Below are 19,364 nucleotides of genomic sequence, written 5' to 3'. Positions count from 1 at the left end.
GACCCAAACTAATTCAATAGTTCTGTGGTGCTGCTACCTTTCATGAATTTATCTATAAAAGCAATCAATTTCATTCCCAATTGTTTTATTAAAAAGGAATTACATATTGTTTGAAAATGATGCAAAAACAGACAGCAAACTAGTTACTGAGGTACTAGGGAACAGATTTCTGATCCAATAAAATCCACTTTTTTAAGATGAGCACTTTTCTGTTTGTGCTTCTTTTATGTAAAATCCTTACCCAAAATCATGTATTCTCATACATAGAGACATATATTCTATATTTGCAGTCGGAGCCCTAATCATTCCATATGTTCATGGCATTATTTTGAATTATAGTACATGTACATATTGGTATAGTGTGCTTATTGTTGTCAGTTTTCTTCAGTGAACCATTTTTGAACCATTGATCCACATTTGTGATTGGGAATGCAAAGCAATACTACAGAGATTCATTGGAGCCTCTGGAAAGTAGGTGCTGAAATGGAATTGCAAGTGCAAAGGTTTATTGGGGCCAAAGCTGTGAAAGATAAGAGGGGATGGAAGCAGAATTGAGCAAGGAAAATCTTCAACCCGTGATGGCGATCTGACACCTCTGAAAGGAAAGGGGGTGGAGGGGAAGCTGGATTGAGCAAAGAGGTCATCCGACCACAGTGCACATCTGACAGTCACAGCCAACCCAACAGAAAGGTCCAGAGAAAAGATTTCCCATCAGAGGAGTGCCAGACCCTAGGTCTCAGACCATGCTCAGTCATGGCTGAAGGGTGCCTGCCCAGGAAGTTTCTCTGTTCAGAGGCCAAAGGCAGATCCTGAAAGTGCTAAGGACTGGAAGCTGACAGTTAACTGCTCTCCTTGCAGCTGAATGGCAAATTCTTTCCTGAAAGAAGATCTAAGCAGCACACTGCTTGTCACAGCACACTGGTTGTCACAGTTTAAAAAAATATAAACACCAATATGAAAACTACAGGATAAATTACCTAAGATGAACTGCAGCCTATTAATGGAATGTAAAGCGAGATGATCTAACCACAGAAACCCTTGCAGCCCATGTACAACCTTTTAAAACTTCAGATTTATTAATAACATAGTACGGTTTCAATAAAAACGTAAGTAATATTACATTTTAATTTTGTGAAATGTAAATAAAATACCATCCCTACCTTTCTCTGTCCATTAGATTCTGGCAAACACTCAACTTTATGCACCCTACTCTTTTGCTAGCCATTGGAGGAATAACTGTAACACAAAATGTAGCTGATCCACGAGTGTTCAGGTGACATACCAAGGACCAGATTTCTCATCAACTTTCACGGCGTCAATGACTATGTATACCCAGATGACTTACCAATCATATCACCAGCCCAGACCTCTACTTTGAGCTTCAAATTCATGTATCCAACAGCCTATGTCTCTCGGTTTTCTCAAGGGCACTTCAAGTTCACCTTATGTACAACTGAACTCATACTGTTTTCCTCAATCCTGGTTCTTATCCAGTATCTCTTATAACAATGGACAGCACTACCATTTGACACGGCCCCATCAGAATTAGCCCCTTTCTTTTCCTTAACACCATTTCCAAAGTATCCAATGTACCAACAACTGCTGTTTTTCACCTCCTAAACAGCTCTCTTGTTTGTTTGTTTTTATTTCCAATTCTCTACGAGGTGGGTCAAAAAGGATCTTGCTGTGATTTATGTCATGGAGTGTTCTGCCTATGTTTCTGAATAGCTCTTGAATCTCTCCATTTCTCTCCATCTCTTCTACCACCAAAGTTATTTCTCCAGTTATATCTACAATAGCCTCCTAGCTGGTCTATCCACTCACACTCTGCCCACCTCCTCTATCTCTTCTCTATATTACAGCTGGACTGATTGTACAAAAATGCAAAGTATGACCACATCACCATCCTTCGTTCTTAAAATGCTTTTGCCTTTAAAGTCATGCATGGTTGTTTGGTCCTACCTGTTATCTTGGGTCTCACTTTCCCAACACCTCCTCCCTATACTCCATACTCTGGCTGCACTGAACTTTCTGGTAAACTTCTACACTCATCAGGAACTCTTCTCCCCAAAGGACTTAGCAATGCTCTTCTCTCTGCCTCAAATACTCTTTTTTACTCCACTTCATCTTATCAATTTCTACTCATCCTTTTGCTAGCAGAGCAAACTTCCTTAGGAAATCTTTTGTGGCCCTGATGACCAGGTCACATCCCCCTGTGATAAGCTTTTATAGCACCAATGACTTTCTCTCATAGTATTTATCACAGTTGCAATTTGACATTTATTTGTATGACAACTCGATGAATGTCTGTCTTTCCTACTAGAGTGTAAACTGCATGAAGGCAGAGCCTGTGTTTTGTTTGGTCCACCACAGTGTCCTCAGAACATGACTTGACTCATATTAACATATTGGGTGTAAAATAGATAAGCAGCTAGAAGAGTGTCCCATAAGAAATTCCAAAATGCAAATTTGTGAGGCTGCTCCATCTTAGAATGGTTTGCTTGAAAGTTTTGATCCATCCCCTCAATTGGGTATAGTCAGGACATGGGAAGCAAGAGCTCAAATCTTGGACCACTGATCCCAGAGGTCACACACCCCACCTACATGCTATATCTGTACTCAGAGGCTCCAGCCTTGATGTTGTTTTCTACTTAATTATTCTCTAAGTACTCTCTTAGCCTCAAATTTAGCCTTAACATTTTTACCTAATGCTCTCTTCTATCATCGGTGTAGACCTACGGACGTGAACTTCCCCAAAGAGAGCTCATCAATTATTGAGTGGCCATGGAAAAAAGAAAAGTCACAAACTTTTAGGGGATATTTGAAATCTAAAGCTGAGGTTTCATGAGTTCCTGAAAGTGCAGACAACCATTGCAACTGTTTTTTTAGGGCAACAGCTTACTGAAAAAAGGTGTTCTAATTTAAGTTCACCACTGGGACCCCAAACTCACCATGTACTCATTTGCCCTCTATGAGGGTGCTTAGTTGGGACAGAAATCCTCAGCATGGGGCAGAATCCCCACATTTTTTTACCCATAAAGTTAAGGGCTATTAAGGTAGCAACAACCACTGGGAAAGCTATTTGGACCTTCTTCCCTATCGAAGTATTAAGTCAGAGGTAAAATCACTGGTTTAGAGGGAACTGCAGAGATTAAGGCAATTATCAAAGATTTGTGAGATGCTGGCCAATGATTCTTATCCCCATTCAGTTCCTCAATATGGTCAGTGTGAAAACTGATGCTAACTCCAACTGCATTTTCCAATCCCCACAGTAGTCTCTTTCCTAGAACAGATGAATAAAGTTCCTGACTCCTGATCTGCAGTTCCTGATTTGTGGATTCTGTATTACTTTGTTCCTGCTCATTTGGACTACCAGTAGTAGTCTGATTTCACCTGGCAGGAGCAACAGTTTGTTAACTCTCCGCCTTGTGCGGAGAGTCTAGTCTAGTCGCTGGGAGTTGTGGCAACATTTCCTTTCTCCTAGCACATGGCCCTGACCCAATACTTCTACAACCTCAAGCTGATCAATCCAGGAGAAGAGCAAGTGGCAATACCCTAGCTGTCTTGGAAAGGAATTTGAGGTAAATCTTAAAAAAATCAAAGATCCCACATCCTCTGTTAAGTCCCAGGAAGGTGTGGCTGGGAGGGGGAGTTTCAATGACAGGGACATGGTAGGCTATTTCCCCTAAGGGGAAGACAAGTTGTACACAACACTAACAGGGAACCTTCTTGGATTCTGGAATCAGATCTAGATAGCCTTTGTGTATCCTCTGACCAATTCATAGGTAACACAGAAATCTGCCCAGATCAGATTAAGAGAAGGCTTTCTAGTCTGCAACAAAAGCGGCCTGCTCGTTGGCCTGATGACCACATTGATCCGGTAGTATCCAAGATGCATGAAGCATGTATACCAACATGGTATAAGGAAACTCTGCTAAGCCTTGAAAGTAGTGTTACCACAGGGAAGCCTGGGGTTTTGGAGCTCATTCATGTCACCATCAGCAGGTAACTATTCTCTTTTTGAGTAACAACTCCTGGCGTGCTTCTAAAACCAAATATCTGATTATAGAGTCAGGTTAAGTATGCAGTCTGGGCTGCCCTGCATGAACTGGGGATCATCAGATCCACAATCCAAAGGGCCACGTTTACCCTAAAACACTCCAACAAGCGGTATATAAAAGAACAAGCTTTACAGGCCACAAGGATAAAAGTATTAAGTAAATGGGTAGCCCACTTGGAACACAGAAGCACAGACATTTCATACATTATAGGAAGTGCTTAATAAAAATCTCATTAAATAAAGAATGAACACATGAACCTGTTCCTAGCAATGAAAGGTTCCTACTACACAGGAGGCAATCAAATACTTTCTGAAGTAAATTTTGCCAGACTTCAGGCTTCATTAATAATATTTATTTTAAAGATCACTTTTTATTGTAACAAATATAAAGTCATCAATGTTTTACAAATTGTCAAAAATGCCTTAAGTACCAAAAAAAATACATTAGTAAAATGAATGTTATATTGTATTATTTGGTATATACTTGATACTGTCAACATGCATACCATATGTCAGAAAAGCTCATGCATTATTGGAAGAGAGAAAAAATAAGATATAAGTGCTATATTGTCTGATTACAAATTCATTGCTTCGGTTAGCTTTCTTTCTTCAGGGATACCATTTACCTGCAATGTGTAAGAATGAATATGGGCATGAGTTAAGCATGGACACTTTTAGATTTGGAGCAAAATGAATTACTGCAAGGCATAATTTTCTATCCTCTTAACATAATTTAAAATAATTATGTTGCATTATTTCTCTGCATTTGGTTTTCAAAAAAAAGGAAATTCTAAATTAGTCCTCTCCTTCTTGGGTCAAAGCTACAATGTTCTGTATTTCTCAAAAGGCATGGCCTGAAAATTCCTCCCACAATAAACAAAAAGAATTAGTTTGACTGCAGGACGTATGACTGTACCTTTGAATCGTGGCTCTTTAGAAAATATCATGTGGTTTGGAAGGGCAGAGAAAATGAGAAAGCCTGAAGTGGCATCAAAACTAACGGCTTGGGGCCTGGTCCCAACGGTAGTGCTATTGTCAGCTCTTAACTGCTCTATTATCTCAGCTAGTGCTTAAGTCCAGGATTACAACCCCAGCAGCTAGTTCATTTCTTAAACTTCTGATGATCTTTTAAAAGAAAACGACGAACTAAAGAAAACAAACTTCAAAATATACCCTCCCTTGACAAATTCCATACAGCAAGCTGCAAACAAAATAACTTGATATCCATGGGACAAACTCTGTGCTTAAATCACCTTCATAAAGAAAACTGTGACATTAGCATAGTGCTTTGAGGTACTTGGAAAAAACAAATTATGAAAATCCTGCACAAATGTCGTTGCCTCTTTGCGATACCAGGATAACCAGGATAGAGGGTCAGCAAAGCTGTTGTGCACATGAAAATACATACATAGCACTGAATCCATGCATGTGCAGACAGAATGGAATAACTTATAAATTGAGAAACAAACTTCATTTTTTCATTCACATGAACAGAATGGGAATAAGGAATGTAACCTGCCCATTTAGCTCTTCTCTTCAGGAGGTACGACGATTTGGTGTTACATTTATCAGAGGCAGAAACACAAAAATCTAATATCATAATTATAAAAGATGCCAGGCTGGGGCCTCCCTGGTGGCGCAGTGGTTGAGAGTCCACCTGCCGATGCAGGGGACACGGGTTCGTGCCCCGATCCCGGAGGATCCCACATGCCGCGGAGCGGCTGGGCCCGCGAGCCATGGCCGCGGGGCCTGTGTGTCCGGAGCCTGTGCTCCGCAACGGGAGAGGCCACAGCAGTGAGAGGCCCGCGTACAGCAAAAAAAAAAAAAAAAAAAAAAAAAAAAAGATGCCAGGCTGGTCTCTCTCCCTTTAGCACTTAGGTACTTTGGGGACTCATCAAAAACAAGAACAAGAAGAAAACAACCAAGAAGATACGGTGTACTTTAGTCAATAATACAGAAAATTACAGAAAAATATAAGAAAACAAGAAGGTAATAGGCTATAAGTGTTAACTAAAAAGGAGATGAAAGCAAAATGCTCGTTCCCCAAAACCTGTCTTAGAAAAATAACTTAGAAAATTATGTTGAACAACCTAAAATCCCCCTAGGGAAATTCTTTGGCTCTTATAACATTTGCTCAGGCATAAATTGTCTTTGTATTTGGAAACGGTGCCTATTACTAAAATGTAGCAAGCTAACAAGTCTACTTGCTAAAAATTTATACAACTATTAGGTAAATCTCCCTAACATCATCTACTTAGGTTTCCTTATTTCTCCCAATGGGAGTGGGGGAGAAGTAAAATCTAGATTTTTTAAGTATTCAAAAGAACTATTTACTATTTTTCTAGATATTGTCTTCCTTCACTCCTTGTCTGAAATAATTAAGAATCAGAGGTAAGGCATCTTAGGAGAGATGGAAGTCTGAGGTTAATGAGGAAGAAGTTCTAGCATTTCCATTGAAGAAACATTCTTTTAAAATTTTACCTCTTTAAAAAAAAAAGTCATGAAATCAGTGGTAGTAGGGAATCATTTATTTCTTTGCTCTTTAGACAACACATATTTACAGCAGTTTGTTCCTTCATTAATCTCCTGAATGGTCACACAGTAGCACCACTGCATTAATATACTGAACAGTCTTGTTGAAACATGTTAGCATTTAATTAAAACAAGCAATCAAAATTGTGGGGGAAATTCTTATAAACATTATTTCATAATTAAAATCTGATGAACAACTTCATTATACTTGCCTCAAATCTTTGAAAAGTTGTCAAACGAAAATCTCCTTAAATTCCCGAAAGCAGTGATAGAGAAGATAATTTTTTGAATGAAAACAAGCAATACTTTTCTATATGTGCCTAAAGTTTTTATGAGACTTACTTAATAGCTTCCCTACCACAATACCACTATTCATACTCAGAATTCCACATCCAACTTACATTTTTAAAACTTCTCTGGCTTTTCCAAAAGAGCTACAAAGGCATTACTGGTTGCTCAGCAATTAGAACTAAGAATCAACCACTAATTAGAAAACAATCATGAATACATTATCTACTTGGTACAGAGATGAATGAAATAATAGGCTGTGGAAATTTTTTAGGGACACTTGAAAGAAATAAACTTAAAGAAAGCAAGTCTTAGGGAAATAGAATAGTCCAGGGAGAATTGCCCGCCATCTTGTTGTCACTGGTCATGTTATAAGAGCTTTTTAAATGGCATTAAAACCAGACCAACCATTTCTCATTTATCCCCCTGAAGCCTCAGTGATTAGTCACAATGGTTTCCTTTTGTAAGAGTCAGTTTCAAGCTGCTCACTTACTGAGACAAATCCTGGAAGCATCCAAGCTAAGAATCTTTCATACCAAGGGGAAGAATAGGGAGCTTCACTGAAGGAAGGGGATTTTATTCAGTCTTCCTTAATTAGACAGGACCTCCATGGATGCTTTTGCTGTAAGATCATTTACCCTGTGTTTATCACTCTTACGCCAATCTACGCAATGATCTAAGCTATTATTCAGAGGTTCTAACTCTGATTAAGGAATGACACAACTGTTTTGCCTCACTTGGTGAAGCTAAAGCTTCATAAATTATCTAGTAGTATAATTATCTTTTGATCTATTAGCTTCTTTCATAAACATGAACTTATTACTTTTCATACTCACCTGTAGTCTGCTGTTGGGGAATCTGAGTCTGATGTGGCAAGTTCCTAGAAATGATTAACATCTTTTAGTAAAACCGTATTTGTCCACACACATGTTAGCAGAGAGCAGACACATCAGAATGAAAAACTTTATGGCTGGAAGGACCCCAGAAATCATCTAATCCAGCACAAACACAGCCCCCCACCTCTCATAAGTTTACGGATGCGGAAACTGAGGTCTGAGGAAGATGAATAATAACAATATTTGATAATATTCATGGAGTTTCTACTACATGTTATACTCTAGCTCACAACGACATAGGAGGTAGGTATTATTTTTCTCAATTTACAGATGAGGAAATAGGCTTGGAAGTCCAAGGCTACGTAGCCAGGAAGTGGTGGATAAAGATGAGAACATAGGACTCCAGGGCTTGTGTCTGTAACCTGTACACTTTCAGATCCAGGTCTAGAACACATATACACACTCACAGAACAACATATATTACCATCTTCATTCACTGTGCCAAACCTGTGCTCCTCCATCCAAATCCCAGGGAATGCCACTGGCTATCCACCCAAATGCACCAGTCAAAATATGGAAGTCATCATTGACTCTTCCCTCTCATTCAGTTTCTACAATGAATCCCTTGGGAACCCTTCATGAGTCTCCTTAATCTCCTTTGAATCTGTTTGCGTCTTCCCCATCTCCACTGCTACCTTGGTTGAAGCCATCATCATTTCTCATTTGGAACTCTGCAACTGATCTGAATTATTTCCTCATTCCCATTCTTGCTCCCTTATAATCCACTGTGCACATTGCTGTCAGATGATCTTCTGAGACACAAATCTGATTATGTCATTCAAATGAACACATTTCATTATTTCCTTATACCTACTGCAAATTAAGTTTCAAGTTTCTTAGTGTGATCTGGAAGGCCATCAATGTATCTAGTTCCTACCTGGAACCCTTCCTGAACTTCCTGAAACAGAATCACCGCCACCATGGCCACTATCATCTCTTGCCCCCAACCAGCTCCCACTTATCCTTGCAAACTCAACCCAAAATTTGTTACAGTGGACTCATATTACTCCTATAATTAAAAAATATCCCACAAGGAACGTTAATTAAAATATTTAACTTATTGGGCTTCCCTGGTGGCGCAGTGGTTGAGAGTCCGCCTGCCAAAGCAGGCGACGCGGGTTCGTGCCCCGGTCCGGGAAAATCCCACATGCCGCGGAGCGGCTGGGCCCGTGAGCCATGGCCGCTGAGCCTGCGCGTCCGGAGCCTGTGCTCCGCAACGGGAGAGGCCACAACAGTGAGAGGCCTGCGTATCGCAGAAAAAAAAAAAAATTTAACTTATTATTTTTAATTTAAAAAGTAACATCTCAAGTACCACCTCTTCTATGCCTCCTCACTCTCTAAGCATCCCTTCCCCAACTAGGTTACCACGGAGCAGGCTTCCATACACAAGCTGTCATTGTATTTCTCCTCACATAATGTTTAACTGCCCCAAAGTGCCTTAACAGTAAGAACCTTCCTATTTAGTTTAGTATCCCTAGCAGTAAGCATGCAATAAATTATGTTTGGACGAATACATGCAAAAATGAAGATACTTACAAAGATTCACATAATACACATGTTTATTAACACTCATATTTACCCATGCATTTTCAGATTTTGATATGAAAATTAGTTTACAAAAATATACAATTTAGATTCTGTGTGGAAGAAATTCTAGGAGTCAGCCCCTTGCAACAGAGTAGGGCTTGATCCAAGCCAGGGATTTTCAAGGTTTTTTGTTTCTCTTCAGCAATGGAATTCCTTTTAATTGAAATCCTAAGCAGAACTCTTGATGTACAAAAGAGATAAATGTGAGGTTGCCTGGGTTGAAACAAGGGAGCCAGGAATCCCGCCTGCTTTGTCTCCTTGGCCTCACAAGCTGGCCCCTAAGGCATTGGTAAGAAACCTCCAAGAAGCAAAGTTTGAAAAGCGTTGATCTGAATCATTTCAGCCAGGCAAATATTATGCTCCTAATACAATGATCTAAACTCGAAAACAGTACATACTAAATACTGTTCAAACTTAAACTAATCCATAGGAATGTTAATGACTTCAAGTGATTTTTTTTTTAAGTTTCAGTTCCTTTTAAAATATATAGTTAAGGAAATAAAATCAATTCTAATTCAATTTGAGGAAGTTACTTAATAATTCATCTCAATAATTACATTCTTTTTTTGCTATCCCCTATCAACCCTACTTATCCTTGTCTGGTCTCCAAGAGTACTTTCATTGGTTTGTTTATTCTTTCAGTATTTCACACAATGTATTTATAGTGCTTTTGATCACGAAAGTAAAAAGATTAATTTACAAACCACAGAAAGGAAATCAAGTTACAGATTTAAAGATGGGTAAACAAACATCTTTACTACCAAAGTCAAAATACAATTTCATGGACATTTGGGAGGGGGATATGAGTTTTCTTTTAACTTCTCAGGTACAACTACTTTGGGTCTATTCTACATTAGAAATGAATACAGCACACCTTGCGTGCACACACACACACACACACACATACACACACGTCCTCATTTCCTATCATCTCTAGCCCTACCCGGCCTATTAATGGATTAAATCAATACATTTTGACAAAATAAAGATACCAAAGAGGACAAAGAAAGCCTTTCAAAAGCCCTAGATCAGGATAACCAAATTCAAAATCAATCTGTGAATGAAGTAGCTGGACCCCCCTCTCACTGGCCAGCCCACCTGACCCTTCTGTGGAACACAGTTTTAAAACCACGGATCAAAGTCAATCTACACCCTGTCATTTCTTCTCTAGCCTTCTTTTTTTTTTTTTTTTTTTTCCCTCTTTTGCTACAACTTTCTAAACAGCAATGGCCTTGGTTAGGTTTGAAGAGAAATGGTTAGTTCAGAAAGTGCCACACAAATGAGCAAGAAATTTGGAGAAGTATGAGCAACTGTGTGTATTACACTGGTTTAGGGATTTAAAAGTATCTGCAGTGAGTGTCCCAATTAAGTTTGTTAAGTTTGAACAATGTACATGTGCTCCTCACAACTTCAACTGAAATTCAGATGAGTTACATACAAGTACAATGTGTGCAACAAGGTGCTCAACAAAAAAATATGTGGAGATTCAACATCCCCAGAGTCTCCAAGGTGCGCACACATGACTGATTTTGTGGTTGACCAAACTTGTGGCTACAAGTAAGCCTGTGAGTGTTAATATACCTATGATGGGCATATTTGAAGTATGTATTCCATTTAAAGGTTGAAGGGAGGTATAACTCATAAGAGCGCTGCTTCAGGCAAACTAGAAAAATGCCCACAACTGACTTTGCTATAGTTGAGCAGAGAATGCAGTAAGAAAATGGAAACACTTCTATCTTTAGTGAAAGCAGGCTGCTAAAGGCAATTAGACAGGAGAGTTGGGGTTGACTTCAAACAGAAGTCCTATAATCCTTCAAAGAAAGGACCTTTATAAAGTCATCAAACTATTTAGAATAATTAAGTTATTAGTGGACTGGTGGAAAGATTATTATGCGTAAACTGAATTATGTAGAAAAAAGATTTACAAAAACTGTAATTCTCTAAATTATTAGCATTAATTTTTTTCTATTTTTACTACCATTAACTACAGGGATTTAAATAGAAAATTATGTAAATTAGCTATTGTACAAACTCTATCCTTTAAGAAAGCAAAGGTAATAATTTGAAAATTAATAAATAAGTGATTTGGGGGAGTACACAATTATTTATTATTTGTGCAACCATTTTAAAGTAATTTGACATTCTTGGATATCCTGTAGAGTAATTCTATGAGTAAGGTTGATGATTATCAACTCATTATTTTCCTACTTGCTTGAAGACTCAAAAGCAAAGAAAGGTTGAGTGATTTGTATAAAGCCACAGATTCCATGCCAGAGTTGAAAACAAATGACATTAGCTTACTTATGTGGAACACAAAACACTTCTTTTGAATTAGTATGGATTCATTTAACAATAAGAAATAGTAATATCTTTTTGGAACTTCTCAATTATTAGCAAAATTGACATTACCCAAACCTTGAATTTTCTACAAAATTTTTTCTACAAAAATGCTGATTTGGACCCTATGACTACTTTTACTAAGGAAGCAGGCCATTATTTTGCTCAAAGAAGGAAGGACACAAAGAAGTTGGAAACATCACCACAATTTTAAATTTCAAGATCTAATTTTAATTAAAATCAATGTAGAATATACATGGAATATAAAGAAGAAAGGAGAAATTCACTCATTTTAGGTTTTTTTCCCTACTTTTATAAAGTTGAAAGCAAGCCTACCACAGCTTTAAACTGAAGAAGTCCAAATCTCTAGAACCAAAGTCCATCAGAGAGATACTATATCTATCACTTATAGTGTATACTCGCTGAATTTTTTTAAAAAGTCAATGGCTCTGAAATATCCTTGGCTGCTCGACACTTCTTGTCAACAGGAAATCATTATCTTGATCCCCCGAAACAGTCTCTTCAACTGATACTAACTTTCATTGAGACCTAATTTTTTATTTATGGAATTTTACCATGAAGCTGGTTCTCACTACTACCCAAGGGAAGACAAATGGAAAAATACTTTAGATAAAAGCTAAAATGATTAGTTACTAAATATCTATAATTAGAAGACTTAACTCTACTTTTATACTTGTTAATTTGTAAAAGATTAAACACAACCTACTTCCTGTCTTGAGGGAGACCCAATCACCCTGGATTAAGTGTTATGTTTAGTATAATGAACAAGGAAAATTTTTGTATAGCCAATTAAAATCTTCCTAGAAAATGTTTGGGTACTTTCCCCTATTATTCCTTATATAAATTCCTCATTGACGATGCCTCCCACTCAGGAAAGATCAATTGATACTGATGTTGGGATTAAAAAAAAGAATAATGAAGAGGCAGATCTACCCCCTAAAAGACCACATAATACACTACAAATTAAAGAGTAAATTAGTTTTTAGAAAATTGAATATTTGGGATCCTCCAGTCAATACTTCACATGAAATCGCAAAATGAGCACAGTTTCCAGTTTTTATCACAGCACAGTTTTTATCTTTTCAAGGTTTACCGTTTCTCTGTCCCATTCAGATATCATTTTCTAATCAGCACTAATCTCTCACTTCTCCACACCATCCTCCTCGGCAGTTTAAGGAAGTGTGAAAATCTAGAGGCACAAAGCCCAACACTCTGGACTGTCCCCTTTCACATTTTCTTTTGCACAGACCCCTCAGGGGGAATTAGGAGAAACTGTTCCCCCTTTAAAACTTCCCCCCCTCCCTCCACAACAGAAATACTAGAAATACTGAATCCTAAAACGTAGGTTCTTTAAGTATTTGAAGCTGGGATTCCCAGTGTTTTTTTCCTGCTCCACCATAATACATACGTCCACCAGCTTCCAAACTCCCAGAAGTAGGGCCCTGGGATCTGTATTGCAAAAGCCTCACAGGGGAGTGTAACGTGCAACTTGGTTTGGGAATAACCAGGCTAGACTACTATCTCTCAACATTTCTTTTAGGACCTAAAATTCTATGCCATGGAATTTGACTTTCTTAATTTAAATCATTACAAAAGCTTATATTTGAAGTATATCAGTCAAATCTGTATTATATTTTTGATGTTACATCTTTGGTCAAAAACGTAACCTCTAATCACAACAATGATTCTTCGGGCAAAGCAAATTTACTTTTAAGAATTACTTTAGCATGTGATTTCTAGCAATGAATTGTAATAAGTCAGGGGACTGCCTACAGAGGCAAAAATTCTTCTTCTTATTAACGGTAACACGTATTCACTGAGCTACAAAGATAACAGATTAAGTACAGATGCAGACAGCCTGACTATACTATGGGATGGGGGACACTCTACAGAAGACATGGCTAGTGCTTCTCAAGACTGTCAAGGTCATGGGAAGCAAGGACGGTCTAAGAAACTGCCTAGAGCAGAAGAGACTAAAAAGATATGCCAATTATTGTGTCCTAGACAGCATCTTGGAGCAGAAGAAGGACATTGGGGGGGAAAACTAGTGAAATCTGAAAAAAAAAAAAAAAATCTGAAGTCTGGCTGATAGTAAAGCACCAACATTGGTTTCTTGTGACAAACTAAGGGACTGTACGATGTTAACGATGGGAGAAATGGGGTGGGGGAATCTCTGGGAACTCTGTATTATCTTTGTAACTTTTCTGTAGCTTGAAAATCATTCCAAAATTAAAAAATGTATGAGAGCTTCCCTGGTGGCGCACTGGTTAAGAATCCACCTGCCAATGCAGGGGACACGGGTTCGAGCCCTGGTCTGGGAAGATCCCACATGCCGCGGAGCAACTAAGCCCGTGCGCCATAACTACTGAGCCTGCGCTCTAGAGCCCACGAGCCACAACTACTGAGCCCGTGTTCCACAACTACTGAAGCCCACGCACCTAGGGCCCATGCTCCACAACAAGAGAAGCCACCACAATGAGAAGCCTGTGCACCACAACGAAGAGCAGCCCCCGCTCACTGCAACTAGAGAAAGCCCGTGCACAGCAACGAAGACCCAACGCAGCCAAAATTAAAAATAAATAAATTTATTTTTAAAAAAGTTTATGAAACAATAAATATGTTAGCAAAGATCAAAATTAATTTGCCTTATATTTTTATATTATGTGATAATTTTTAAAGTCTGTCTATATCGTCTCTCTAATGTGAAAAGTAGAAGGAACACTGTACAAAATGAAATCCTCCCTTTCTAGCAGGTGTCCCCTCTCCTGGGCCTGCTCCAGTTTCCCTTTCCACTAACTGTTCAATCACCTTGCCCATAACCTGAATCAGAAATCCTTCGAGGTCAATGACCACATTATCTATCCCTGACTTGATATCAAGATTGGTAAATAACCTAATCTCAGTTTTGACCTAATTTAGGTCTCTTATCCATATCTCGATTTTATCATCTGCAAATGATTAAACATTTTTTTACTGTCTAATTCAAGGTGCCAGTCTGGAGTCCTATGAAGCATTTTACCAAAAAGAAAAGATTATTGTGTAATTGATAAATAAGTGTGGCAGCCTCCCGTTACACAACTGTTACGAGTTCTATAGACCATTTCACTATACGAGGTTCGCTATATCTCGTGGACTGACTTCTTTAAGAGACCCAGGGGCTTCCTGGTGGTGCAGTGGTTGAGAGTCCGCCTGCTGATGCAGGGGACATAGGTTTGTGCCCCAGTCCGGGAAGATCCCACATGCCGCGGAGCGGCTGGGCCCGTGAGCCATGGCCGCTGAGCCTGTGCATCCGGAGCCTGTGCTCCGCAACGGGAGGGGCCCCAACAGTGAGAGGCCCGCGTATCGCAAAAAAAAAAAAAAAAAAAAAAAGACCCAAACAAGTTTCTAGGCAGCTTTGAAGGAAAGCTTTGAATGTTCCTGAGTCTTAGTTAGAAGCCAACATAAACTTTCAGCCCTATTATGCCTGAATATTTCTGATGTCAAGTCTGAAGAATAAACACCAAATAATGTAGCTAGCCACATTATTTACTAATGATAAATTCAGTACAGTTAGTATGAATATATGAAGATGCATGCCCTTTTAGAGAGGGTTAATTAATAAAAAACAGGCAGCATTATCCAAGGATATACCTGGTTATCAAGTACTGTAATACCTCATCTAATATCTCATTTTAACAATGAGAATTCAATTCGATCCAAATGACCAAAATATTTATGTATGTGTGTACTTGGGCTGAAACAAACCTTCAAAAACAGGGAAGGAGTAAAAGCTGAATTTGCGTAAAGGACAGTTGTGATGAACCTGAAACAATAAATTCTCTACTATCTGGCATGGTTGGAAAATGAGGTTAATCACATATTTTGGCTTATAGGGAGTTACCATAGAGACTGTGCACATATTATCCATTTCCAAGAATAAAAGAAAGATAATATAAACTCAACACTGAAACTACATTGAATGTAGTTTAATTTTCCTCTGATGAGTCAGACACACTTGATGATCTTTCAGTGCCTCAGAATAATCATTGTGAACATCATCAATTATCTATGTATCCTATTTATATAGAAGTGCTAGTTAATGGACTTTTTCCATTAGCAGAAATCTGAATAATATAAAGGTTTTCTGGACTTAAAAATGCATGTATGGTCAAATTGTTGTAAGTTCAATAAAATAACCTATTGCACTTGTAAACAGAGAGATCTGATCAACATAAGGACAGTCTTGATGGGGTTATGGAAGGACCAGGAAGATGCATTTAGTTATAAACTAGATAGGAAATTTTATTTTGCTTGTACATTAGTAGCAAAATTGCAAAGTCCTAGTAACATAGAATCAAAATAAAATTTAAAGAGTTATCCTTATTCCCAACAAATATGGTCAGAAAGCATATCTAAAAAGTGACCCGGCGGGCTTCCCTGGTGGCACAGTGGTTGAGAGTCCACCTGCCGATGCAGAGGACACGGGTTCGTGCCCCTGTCCCGGAAGATCCCACATGCCGCGGAGCAGCTGGGCCCGTGAGCCATGGCCGCTGAGCCTGTGCTCCGCAACGGGCGAGGCCACAACAGTGAGAGGCCCGCGTACCGCAAAAAAAAAAAAAAAAAAAAAAAAAGTGACCCAGGCTTTTTTTCCTCCCTTAAAGTTTTACTGACTTAAAAACATTTTCAAGTTCCCCTATTCATTATAATGAATATTTCTCTCCTCTAAAATTTGATAGCATTGTTATTTTGTCAATAGAAGATTTCCCAAACTGTGTTCTTTAAATAGTTAACCTCTTCCGAACTTTTCCATGCTTTTCACAAAGCATATCATCAACACACCAAAGGCTCTGAGAACTCTTGTAGTTTAAACACAAAAAAACAAAATATCCTGTTTCTCAAATGTATTTGACCATTTCATTTTTGAAAATATATATCAACCTTTTTTTTTTTTTTTTTTTTTTTTTGCTATACGCGGGCCTCTCACCTTTGTGGCCTCTCCCATCGCAGAGCACAGGCTCCGGACGCGCAGGCTCAATAGCCATGGCTTACGGGCCCAGCCGCTCCACGGCATGTGGGATCCTCACGGACCGGGGCACGAACCCGTGTCCCCTGCATCGGCAGGCGGACTCTCAACCACTGCGCCACCAGGGAAGCCCGAAAATATATATCAACCTTTGAAGAATAAATATCGACATTTCACTAGCATTCTTGGGTAAAGAACATAAGAAATGGAAGCCTTAAAGAATTCTTTAATTATTTTCATTTTGAAAATGAATAAGGCTGTTCATAATTTTCATCTAAAAAAAGACAGGAGAGATTGTTAAATTGTGAACTATTACAGTACTCTTGAAATTTTCCTAATTTTTCTCATCAGTATCTAATAATCCTGGTAAAGTAGGTTTCATGATGACCCTCTAACCATCAGAGGACATAGAAATCCATCAGTTCCATTCAGTACAACTCAATTTTGTGAGACTTTAATATTTACATCCCTGATAGAATATTGTTTCCAAAACTCAAAATTTTAAATGTATGCAATTTTCCCTACTGCTAATGGAACTTGAATCAATTACACACAAACACACACACATACATGCACACAAACACATACCTTGGTCTGTCCAACAGTAAGTACGTGTTGTTAGAGGACTTCAGGAAAATATTCATAATACTTTTAAGAGTCTCACTCTCTACCGAGCTAGCTGGGCGCTCTTTCACAATATTTTTAGATTGCCAAGCTATTTTGGACAAACTTATAGTCTGACTGTCTATAATACTCTTATTAATTACTGTTTAATCTTCAGATTACCACATGCTCTTTACACGGTTGCAAAATAAGCATTTGCAATGGAAAAATGTACCCAATATGGTTCCCAAATAAATCTTTAATCAGTAAGAGGTTACTTTTATATCATATCCTAACGTTTGTGTATGTGTGTGTGTGTGTGTGTGTGTGTGTGTGTGTGTGTGTGTGTGTGTTGGGGTGAGAGGGCCAGATTTTTTTGTAGATCCATTGTATTTACAAAAGTAAACTGAAAAGGAGGAGGATCTCAAAAGCAAACCGTGACTTCCTTGGGGAAACTGAATTTAACGCATTTTAACATATGGTTAGAAAAGAAAAGAACAGCCATGTTCTTAGAAATAAATGACACTTTTACCTACAATTCCCTTATACCAAAACCGAGCTTCTAGACATATAACATGGGTTCTCAAGAGCAACTGGCCAGTCTCCTCAACCAATCTCCTCCACACCTATCCCTTACAAAGGCCTCTTCCCAGGCTTTCTAACCATAGTCCTTCTAGCACTACAGAGAAGGTCTGTACTAATAAATTGTGTTTCTAGCCAAAATTGGAACTACTCATTTTGATATATAAGCAAATGACAAAAAACAAACAAGAAAACGCTGAAAACCCTGAGGCAAAAAATTTAGATTAAATAGATCTGTGGTGATAACATTAAAAACAATAGGTTAACAGAACCAAACAATTCTAATAGTTCTAAAAAATAATCCATTTGTTATGCTTTAGGACATGCCTTTCTTTTCACAATTAACTCATCTTTGAGCAAGCATATGTTAGTTTATTAGCAGTGCCAGTTTCTTAAATATTAAGGTGAATGTCATCTTGTTTGGATTAGTGAAGGAAAAAAAGCATTTCCTGAAAGTAATTCTATTTATTTGGATTAGCACCATGGGGTTGGTGCTAATACTATCAGTATTTTGCTATTTTCTCCTCCAGTTATAAACAAATAAACAAATGCAAAAAAAAAAACAAAAACAAATGCAACAACAATGAAGATGTCTGGTCTTGAAAGACATTAAGTAGATATATTCATGCATTAATAATTACGGTTCCAGGGGCTTCCCTGGTGGCGCAGTGGTCAAGAATCCGCCTGCCAATGCAAGGGACACGGATTCGAGCCCTGGTCCGGGAAGATCCCACATGCCGCGGAGCAACTAAGCCCATGCGCCACAACTACTGAGCCTGTGCTCTAGAGCCCGCGAGCCACATCTACTGAGCCCACACGCCACAACTACTGAAGCCCGCATGCCTAGAGCCCGTGCTCCGCAACGAGAGAAGCCACCGCAATAAGCCCGCACACCATAATGAAGAGTAGCCCCAGCTCGCCACAACTAGAGAAATGCCGCAGGCAGCAACGAAGACCCAACGCAGCCAAAAAAATAAAAATAAAAATAATAATAGTAATTACGGTTCCAAGTGGATACTTACTGCTGTGTTTGCATCAGTGGCATATTAGTGCTCTCATAATTGTCTGCGTGTAGAGGAGGTATGATTTCCCCAGTCACAGGGTGAAACACAGGAAGTGTTGACAGGGGCCATGCTATCTCTCTATTCTTGGACATGTCACGAAGTTCTTTGGTAGATTTCTGAATAGCACTATGATGGACCAGTTGGATGCTAGGTCAAAAAGAAATAAAACCACATATATTTAAAATCACGTATTAGCCCCACAGGTCATCAGTTTGAAAAAGTTACGAAATCTTTTTTTCTTTTTAAAATAAGAAGACATTATTTAACTTTGGGCATTCTACAAGTTATTTCAGAAAAAGATACATTTCATATACTTTTAACATAACAAAACTGAAAATTAGAAACTAATTTTTAAATAAATGCATCTCTCATTAAAGTAAGCTATAAAGCAT

General features: G+C 38.5%; 1 protein-coding gene across 2 annotated transcripts in view; it reads right to left on the bottom strand.

The window, feature by feature from the left end:
• Nucleotides 1-4,485: 4,485 nt before the first annotated feature.
• The window catches only part of SGCE (sarcoglycan epsilon), a 69,589-nt gene continuing 54,710 nt past the window's right edge, over nt 4,486-19,364 (bottom strand). The window contains exons 9-11 of one of the 2 annotated variants that reach the window (XM_060107900.1): nt 18,931-19,119; nt 7,717-7,760; nt 4,486-4,686 (exon numbers count right to left, since the gene is read on the bottom strand). In XM_060107900.1, coding sequence (XP_059963883.1) covers nt 4,670-4,686; nt 7,717-7,760; nt 18,931-19,119 — 250 coding nt within the window. In that variant the 3' untranslated portion in view covers nt 4,486-4,669. Of the gene's footprint in view, nt 4,687-7,716; nt 7,761-18,926; nt 19,120-19,364 lie in introns of those variants that run through there. The other variant, XM_060107901.1, reaches the window with a different exon arrangement.

This window comes from Mesoplodon densirostris, chromosome 9 (genome assembly GCF_025265405.1).
Source record: "Mesoplodon densirostris isolate mMesDen1 chromosome 9, mMesDen1 primary haplotype, whole genome shotgun sequence".
Lineage (NCBI taxonomy): Eukaryota > Metazoa > Chordata > Mammalia > Artiodactyla > Ziphiidae > Mesoplodon > Mesoplodon densirostris.
Note: the sequence above shows the minus strand (reverse complement) of the source record. Positions and strands in the feature narration are given on the sequence as shown.